Below are 9,126 nucleotides of genomic sequence, written 5' to 3' on the forward strand. Positions count from 1 at the left end.
ACCAAAACCAATCATTTACAACAAATAGAATGCTTTTTATTTATGCATAGTGCGCTTGACGTTAGCTAGCCGTTGGAATTTAAGTTTTTTTTTTGGACGAATTTAAAAAAAAAATTCTAATTTTTTCCCCTATAAATACCTACACCATTCCTACAACATTGAAAGCTGAAGAAGATAAGAAGTGTCACGTAGATAAGAATCTTATTTAAAATTTGCACAACCAATTACATCTCGACACATGGCATTTGAAATCCTATCCGAAAAATTATTAAGATTACATAAAGATAAGAAATCTGAAGAGGTACTCACTTTAGCGACACGTGTCACTCGAAATCTTATTCGAAAAATTATTAAGATTACATAAAGATAAAAAAAATATGGAGTTACTTACGTTAGCGATACGTGTCACTCAAAATCCTATCAAAAAAATGATTGACACTCAAAATATGTTTGAAAACCTTATTTTAACGTAGTAGTTTAATTTAATTAAAATAATAAATTATGTTTGGCCTATGACCCCCTCGGTTGGAGATGATATAAAATATGACCTAACATTGTTCATTAAAATATAATTTATTGCAAGGCTATAAGGCTAAAGGGAGCCTTTTGGTCCTTATTCGGTTGGAGATGGCCTTACAAGACCTTTTAAATAGTTGGGCCACTTCCCATATTGCCAAATAGTATTATACTGTAACCTTAACTTTTCCAATGGTATCAAAGCATTGCCCCGATGTGAAGCCAAACGGGCACACCTGCTTCATGTCATTCCTTACAAGACTTATAAGTAGTTAAACTACTTTTCATATTAACAATTAGTTTTACGATGAATCTTTAATTTTTTCTCAGTTACATGATTAAGTTGTCATCGTTCATGATAATTCAAACCCAATATTTAAGTCATGCCCTTCCTTTGCGATTTATGGTGGGATGCATTATATTATACAATACAGTGAGTCATCGTTGAATATTCAGCACCTTGATATCGACTTCGAATATGCAAGATTGGATTTGATTCCATACACGTATACCAAAATATAAAAGAGCACTCCACCTCTTTCTATTATTTTCTGTACAGCTGCTACTTAAACGACGAACCACACATAAAAAAATGGACGAACAAACGACATACCACCTCCCCCCGCGCGTTTTCTGTGTTTGCTTAATTGACAGATCGAAGAACGAAAAGAAGTAGGTCAAATATCTTTTTAGGGAGAAAGTAGCCCAAGTAGGCAACTCCTAGTCTTAGAAAGATTATATATAATGTGTATATAATTAACTCGCATGCTAATCAGGATGGACTGGGAGTGCGCCTGAAAAATCTTATATACCGACAAGTAGCAAAATTTGAAAAGGATGTTCATCTGTAAAGCGCTTATAAAAAAGCACGAGATTTTGAATTTTGATCTAACTAGTTGATTTCACGATTAGTTCAAACTCTTACCAAAGTTTATCTCCTTCGCAAGAGGAGTAAAACCTACCGACTTTTTTACATTGAGAAGGAGCAGAACTTGAGTGACGGTCGTCGCACGAGATTTTTTTAGCTGCTTGCTGAAGTTTTGAATTGATAATCAGGGGGCTATCATGGCTGTTGGAGCTTCTAAGCCAACTGTTGTGGCCGACGCAGATGGATTCTTCAGTGTAAAAAGTAAAATGCTAGTATCTTCGTGTTTTCTCCATAATGTATACTTTTCTCATAAGGATAAAAATTAAAGTTCACTCTTATACAAGGAATGAATATGTTAAACGAACTTATACACAATGCAAAAGACTATATGGAGTTTTCCTCAAGGATCCTTTTTCTTAATACTTGTTATCAGTTCTTTATGCATGTCAATTCATCTTGTCGGAGGAGGAAGGAAACAAATTTATGTGTATGAACCTCTGTGTGAAAGGAAAGAAACAACTTTATGTGTGTCAACTCTCCGCAGTTGATCCATTTCCAAAAACATCAATATGGTACATTAATGATTGGATTTAACGTCTAGGTTTCTCTGCAATGTGAATATTTTTGTGCTTTATCAATTTGTTACTGGAACACAATTGCAGCGTACCTGAATATGTGGAAATTATAGCTCGTCTTCTAGTTAGAAACTTGTAGAAAAGGTAACTTAATTGGGTTGGAATACGGCTGTTTTATACAGGTGAACGTAACAGCTGATCACCGGATTGTTTATGGTGCTGATTTGGCTGCCTTCGTCAAGACACTTGCCAAGATTGTTGAGAACCCAGAGAGCCTCACATTGTAGTCGGTGTTTCAGGACTCCCAAGGATTGAATGTTTTTGACCCAAAGCCTCTATTTTTTGTCAGTGACAAAGCACAGGTGTGAGGGGTTCCCAATTGAGGAACACGCTCTCGCATAATTTTTAGCATTTTCTGCTTGTGTTGTACTTCATTTTGTTTTGAACTTTTAAGAATTGGCATTGCTTTGTCAATCACTGTTGAGAAAAATTTGAAACAGGGAAATAGTAGGGTATTGCTTGGGTAGGAAGTAAAAACCCATGGCTGTGTAATAATATTCACCATCTCTAGCAGTAAATTGATGTAACTAATAAATTTCTGGTATTGCAGTCTAAACAATAGCCTCCTCTAAACAAATAATTCTCTTGTAGCACGGTAAATAACGTTTATGTACAGACCGATTTTAGTGAAGTAATCGTAATGAACTAGCGCTGCACAGGTCTTTCTGTAAGACCTTTGCTGTTGACGGAGACATCTACTGTGATGGATGAAGACTCAAGTCACCAGTCCAAGGAGATGTTCCTAGAAAGGTATAGCCTGTCGATGTACTCGATAACCGGAAGCGAGGCTTGGATGTACCTTTTCATCTTCTTCTCTGCTGACTGATCTGTAATGAAATCGATTGCATTTTAGAAATAAATAGCATGCAAACTGAAGGAGATCAGTGTTTCTGGACGGAGAAAAGCTTTTAGACGTACGGGTCTCTTCGAGATTCACCAGAAGTTGATCCCTCGACGGAAGAGCATACATTCCGGCAGCAACTGCTGTCCTGATTGTCCAACTGTGGTATGGCGCACAAACATTGGCATAAGCTGTCGAAGCTGCTTCCCTTAAAGAGTAGTCACTGAAAGGCAAAAGAAAGAAGAAATGTCTAAAACCAAAAATCTGTAGAACGACACACAACTGCAGTTTGCAAAACATATGAAATTACACATAAAGAGGTTTGAACGTACTCGGTTGACAAGAATTGTTCGAACAGAGCTCTGACGAGATCGAGACCCTGCCGGACACGGCGCAGATTACGGGAATGGCTTCCCGGGGATTTTACCGTGTCATTAGCAACATCAAAATCCAGAAGACTTTCTAATGTGTCGTAAGTCTTTGACGCCTCCACAAGATCTTCAACCTGAACATACGATGAACAACGAACAAAATAATACATTTCATACAAAATTAACAATCAAAATCCCAAAAAAAACTCAAAAATAAAATAAATACAAAAAAAAACTGACACGGACACGGTGTACGTCCAATTAACAAAAATAATTCTTGTATGACTACAAGGGAATACGATACAACACAAAGATACGAAATAACATGAAAATACGTGGAGATACCACCGTGTCCATGCATTGTAGAAGAAAAATAAAGAAAATGAGAATTAGGGTTTGAGTTTGTGGTGGGAAGGAAGAAAGGAACCTTGGAGACGTACTCCATCTCGGCGAACTTGAAAGCGAGGCCAAGGCAGCTGAAGAGGATGGAGACGAGAATGGAAGCCTGGCAGAAGGTATCCAACTCAGCGTTTGCTATTGTTTTTGTTGGGAGTTATGGGAATGGGATTGGAGGAACTTGCCCAACTCCTCAAACGCCTCAACGATTGCCGTCAGAGGAGGCATCGACGTCGACTCCGCCATTTCCATACCGTCCATGGCTCTTCTTCCACAGCCGTGCTTTGCCGTCAAAATCATCCACAAACAAACACCCTCCTCCGATCCCCCCGTCACGCCAAAATAATTAATTTCTTTAATTCTACGACAAACGAGATAAAACCTTGTTTTGTTAAACAATTGTTTCTCTTTTAATTTTGTTTGCTTTTGTCGTTGGTAATTTGTGTTCGAAATGGAACGTAAGGCTGTGGGGTCTGAAGCTTCGCTTGGGATGCGGCCTGCCCTACCTTAAGGTAGAAGCAACCACTTTTGTAAATAATCATAAATATTATTAAAAAAAAAAAACCACTTTTGCATGTCAAAGGTCAAAGTCCAAATGGAGAAAAGATTGTATTACGTATAGTGATATTCCTCATTATTAATAAGAGGTTTTAAATTCGATTCTCACCGAAAACGAATTGAAACTACATTATTATCAACTCATTTTGAGAGTAAGTCCAGAAAAAAAAAAAAAAAAAAAAAAAAACAAGGAGAAATCTCTTCTTCATCTTTCTCATTGTTTATGCTTCTAGACGGTGATTGAATTAGGGCCTAGGTGGTTGTTTTAAATCTTCAAGCCAGGTCTAATTTTATTTTTTTAATAGAACTGACCAATATATGTTATTTCACTTTCGTCCATTTATGATATATGGCGAAGATGGCAACATGCCATATAACATTCTCATTATAATAATTTTTTAAATTTTTATGTGACAGTTATACCATGTACACGTGTTATATGTATAAATATATAGTCGATATTGTGTGATGAGAAAATTTTAGAGGTCTTGATATAGTCGATATTGTGTGATGAGAAAATTTTAGGGAACAAAAGAAAGGAAAAAGAAAACAAGAGTAAGAATTGGTGATATTTGTCTGCTCCCAAGATTTTAATATACATAATATAAGGATCTTCATTTATAATTTATTAATCCAAAGTAGATATTCTTCTCATTTCTATACACTAAAAATAAAAAGCGAGCATCTAGTCACTAGCTATATTAACTATGACTAATGACTACCTGCCTCCGCACTAATTATTTAATTAACAGATACTAATTAAGCCAATTGCGCCTTATTGGCAAGCTCCACTTGATTTTCTCCAGATTCAGCACCTTCTTTCTTTACGACCTGAATCGACTTAAATGTATATGTTTTGGCACAAATTATGTAGTAAATAAGATTAACAACTTGTAATACCGTGATTAACCAATAGAAGTTCTCCAACTTCCCTTTGTTCAAATTATTATCCGGCAGCCAGTTCGATCCATTAGGGCCAGCACTAAATTTGTGCACCAGTGACACCAAAATAGTGCTTACATAGTGCCCGACAGAGCTAGAGGTCGAAAACAGCGCGGCAGCGGTGCTTCTCATGCTCTCCGGCGACTGGTCATAGAAAAACTCGAGGTGCCCGATTGACATGAATGCTTCAGCTATCCCATGAAAGGCATACTGAGGAACTAACCAAAACACTGAAATGGGGATTATATCATGAGGATGATCGACCAACCCGTGTGCAAAAGCCGCCTCTTTTCGCTTTATTTCGATAAATCCGCCGACCAATGTAGCGAATATAGAAATGAAAAACCCTATTCCCATTCTCTGGAGGTATGTTATTCCCCGCTCTAGCCCGGTGAACTTTCTAGCCACCGGAATGAAGAGGCGGTCGTACAATGCGAGGGTGGAGAGCATGGTGACTATAGTAAAGACTGACATGGAGGCTGCAGGGATTTCAAAGGACTTTGTGAGGTGCCTGTCCATGGTTTTGGCTTGTTGTAGTACGAATGTGCCTTGTTGGGCATAGGCTGTGGTGAGGAGTATTCCTGTTCCCCATATAGGTCCCATGCTGATCACGGATTTCAGTTCTTCGATGCGATGAACGGTGTTGATCCTCCATAAGTTTGGTGACTTGAGATTGTCCTCCTCCGTCGCTATCGCTGCCTTGTCAAGAAATCTGCATTATTTGATCACCATACGTATGTTATGGTTTAGGGTAATGTTATATTGCCAAACAGTCTAGATATCAAGATAAGTGGCCTTATATCATACAAATAATCAATTTAATTAACTGTTCAGATTCACAGTCTTATGCAATTATCGTAATATGAATTCTATTAAATCTAAACTGTCTATCAGTTAACTAATGATTTATATTCACACACATGTGAAGCTAAGTTGAGCCACGGTGTGGAAATTTCAAAGGTGACTTAGGAGGTGGAGATGAATCTGAGTCTCTGCTAATGGAGTAGAAGACGCGAGACTTCTGTTACGTAGCATAAGAACAACAATGACAGAAACACAAGTATGCGGTGCTGCCGCTCAAGGAAGATCAAAGGATTGTGGTCCCTACATAAAAAACATATATGAATTATGCATGGTCAAAATGATCTAGTCCTTATCTGCAACATGATTCCACCTAATAACAACCATGATAATTTGGTGATGATGGTGGGAGTCCTATCATCCCTTCTCGGTAAAAGAAGGGGGACAAGCCAATTTCGCCAAGTAATTAAAAAAGCAGGTAAAAAGTACCACAACACTTTGATAGAGAGAGAGAGAGAGAGAGAGAGAGAGAGAGAGAGAGAGAGAGTTACTTCAAATGCTTGGTGTGAAGAAGCTTTCCACCAATAGAAATAGGACCGTCAAGTTCATCGTTCTGGTACAACATTCTAGGATCAGACACCATAGACAGCTTTCTCTTCTTGTAGGCAGCCACCGACACTTGTATCAACCGGGTAAACGGACTCCCGGCCGGAGCCAAGTTCCGGTAAAGCGGGTACCCGATCACAAACGCAATAACTGAGAGAAACATGGCTATTGTTGGAATTCCAAGTCCCCAACCCCATCCAATGTTGTCTTGAATATACACAAGCACCGTGACAGACACTAATATCGATACCCCCATCACAAAATAGTACCAGTTGAAGTAGTTCCACGTCTTGGTGGTTTGTTTTTCGTCATTCTCGTCGAATTGATCCGCCCCGAATGCCACGACGCAGGGTCGGATTCCGCCCGACCCGAGTGCTCCTAGTAAGAGGGAGACATACAGAATTGCTAGCTGCCCTCCGTCGGCTTCTTCGCAAACTTGGTCGTGGGTGCATGGGGGAGGTCTCAGTTGTGGAAGTACTGCTGATACTGTTAAGCAAATCATTCCCTGGTTCGTTGATTAATTGTACAAATACAATCGTTAATAGGAATTAGTATTTAATTAATAAACAAATAAAATTGACAAGGTAATTTATCAATATTCTAAGGAGGTGGATTGTCTGCCTCCCATTTCCATACTTTTTTCATGCCTTCTTGTTTGTGTGGTCACGGTTAAGCCACATTAACATTTTATATTTTTATTACTTTTTATTTTATTATTTTTATAAAAAATTAATATAAAATGTTGACGTGTTTTAATCGTAATCATACATCACAGGAAGGTATAGAAATAATATGAAAATGGGGGCAGACAATCCACCTCTATACATTCTAAGAGCCTGATTGTGAGAATGAGTTAAAAAATTCAACTCAATCATATTGGATATACTTTTTAGTAATTTTAACTATTTAACTTTGTGACAAATTCTAGATCTTTGTTCTTTTTCTTGTACTCCTTTCTTTTTTTTTCTTTTTTTTTCTATTTTTTGAGAGAATTCTTTTTCTTATACTCGAGTCAGGAAAAAGACTCCATGGTGTTGATAAGAACTTTTGAGAAAGTACTTCAAGCACATGCATGAGTAATCAATGAATTATAAGCCCTTATGGTGTTTGATAACTAAGAAATAAAACTTAAATATTATCTTAACCAATTAAATTGTATGAGTAAATATGATATTAATTAACCAACTGAGAAACTCGTAATACTCGTAGTGCATGATGTATAGCTATATATATATGTATGTATAGAGAGAGAGAGAGAGAGAGAGAGAGAGAATTACAATCTGGTATATAATGGAAGAAATAGTGATAGTCCAGAAGCGGCCAATGTAGGCATCAGAAATAAAGGCGCCAAGCAAGGGGGTCAAGCTTGCAGTGCCACCAATACTGGTAAGGGTGTTGGCTGCTTTTGTTAACGGCATATGAAGCTGCGTTGTCAAGTAGCTTATCATGTTTGCATTGAATCCCACCACAGCCAACTTCTCACAAACCTCATTAGCTACACACGCACAAATTCAACAATAACAATCCACTGATTAATAACATAGTTAATTAAAATCAAAATAAATAAAGAGAGAAAGAATAAGAAGTTGACAACGGCAAGATAATCTACACTAAATTCATCTAAATATAGATAAATATTCAAACTACGGTGCAAAGAAAAGAGCACACTATCGTAAACTAAACTCCAACGGAAATTTGAAAACGGTAAATATTATTAGCTCTTACCAAAGATGAAGGGCATTGTGACCAAGCCTCCCTTCTTCCTTGCAGCATGGCTGCTGCCTTGCTCCTCCATCTTCTAGTTTTGGTCTTTCTCCTCTACTGCTTTAAAGTGACCAACGAAGCTCCATTATTTATAGGCAATGATATGAAGGAAAGGATAGAGTTAGCACTTAGCAGAGTAACTTGTTTGAGTTACGCTTTCACCTATTACTCTTTCATGTATACGTGGCCACAAATGTGTTCCATAATATTGATGGTATTATTGTTAATTATTGTATATTTATTTTTATTTCTTTGTTCTTTTTGTTTTATTTTGCGAGTATGGGTGGGGTAGGCAAATTGTGGCCTATAAAAAATGGTCAAAAAAATATGGAATGCAGCAGAGATTTTGATTTTTGACAATTTTTTAAACCAAGACAAGAGAAGGTAGCATGTAAATGGACAGACAAGTATTCCAATTTACAGTTTTCATAACTTGTCTCTTGTAATGCCGAGGGACTGGCGCATGGCTTTAATTTCCTCACGATTATTGGCAAGCTGAAAGGCTTGTACCAAAAAACTAAAACAATAGTCGACTATAGCTAGCCATACGTGCATTTGAAAGCTTCACTTCTATATTTGTTTTTCTATTATTACAAGTTAGATTAGAGGAGGAGAAGAGATGAGTTTGAATCCGACACACAAAGTTAAAAGATAAAAGTTATCAATTGAGTTGATCCACCACTTACAAATGCGTTATTTCTTATTCTTTTACCCCCTCTATCGATTGTGGACTGTTTTCAACAGAAGGGATTCACATTCTGGGCTTTTTAAGGTTTTATATATTTCTTCTTACGGTTGCCTTTAAAGTACCTAAACTGGTTAGAATTC

The 9,126-nt window shown here is 37.4% G+C and overlaps 1 protein-coding gene and 1 pseudogene across 1 annotated transcript; both read right to left on the reverse strand.

Moving 5' to 3' along the window:
• Positions 1-2,476: 2,476 nt before the first annotated feature.
• Positions 2,477-4,641, reverse strand: LOC103947470 (annotated as a pseudogene).
• A 132-nt stretch (positions 4,642-4,773) lies between these two features.
• On the reverse strand, positions 4,774-8,415 carry LOC103947481 (protein NRT1/ PTR FAMILY 3.1). Its single transcript, XM_009358391.3, has 4 exons — positions 8,260-8,415; positions 7,812-8,029; positions 6,480-7,039; positions 4,774-5,839 (listed from the first exon to the last, which is right to left on the reverse strand). The coding sequence occupies exons 1-4, from the start codon at positions 8,327-8,329 to the stop codon at positions 4,945-4,947; spliced, it is 1,743 nt and encodes a 580-aa protein (XP_009356666.2). The 5' UTR covers positions 8,330-8,415; the 3' UTR covers positions 4,774-4,944.
• Between the last annotated feature and the right edge of the window lie 711 nt (positions 8,416-9,126).

This window comes from the organism of the source record quoted next, unplaced genomic scaffold, assembly GCF_019419815.1.
Source record: "Pyrus x bretschneideri cultivar Hongxiangsu unplaced genomic scaffold, Pyrus_bretschneideri_v1 Contig22, whole genome shotgun sequence".
Lineage (NCBI taxonomy): Eukaryota > Viridiplantae > Streptophyta > Magnoliopsida > Rosales > Rosaceae > Pyrus > Pyrus x bretschneideri.

Bases quoted from the DNA above. Each gene is read 5' to 3' on its own strand.
- LOC103947481 (XM_009358391.3), bottom strand. From the start codon at position 8,329: ATGGAGGAGCAAGGCAGCAGCCATGCTGCAAGGAAGAAGGGAGGCTTG. The intron at 7,040-7,811 runs GTAATTCTCTCT...TCAACGAACCAG, and splicing joins CTTCCATTATATACCAGATT to GGAATGATTTGCTTAACAGT. The intron at 5,840-6,479 runs GTAACTCTCTCT...CAAATAATGCAG, and splicing joins CTTCACACCAAGCATTTGAA to ATTTCTTGACAAGGCAGCGA.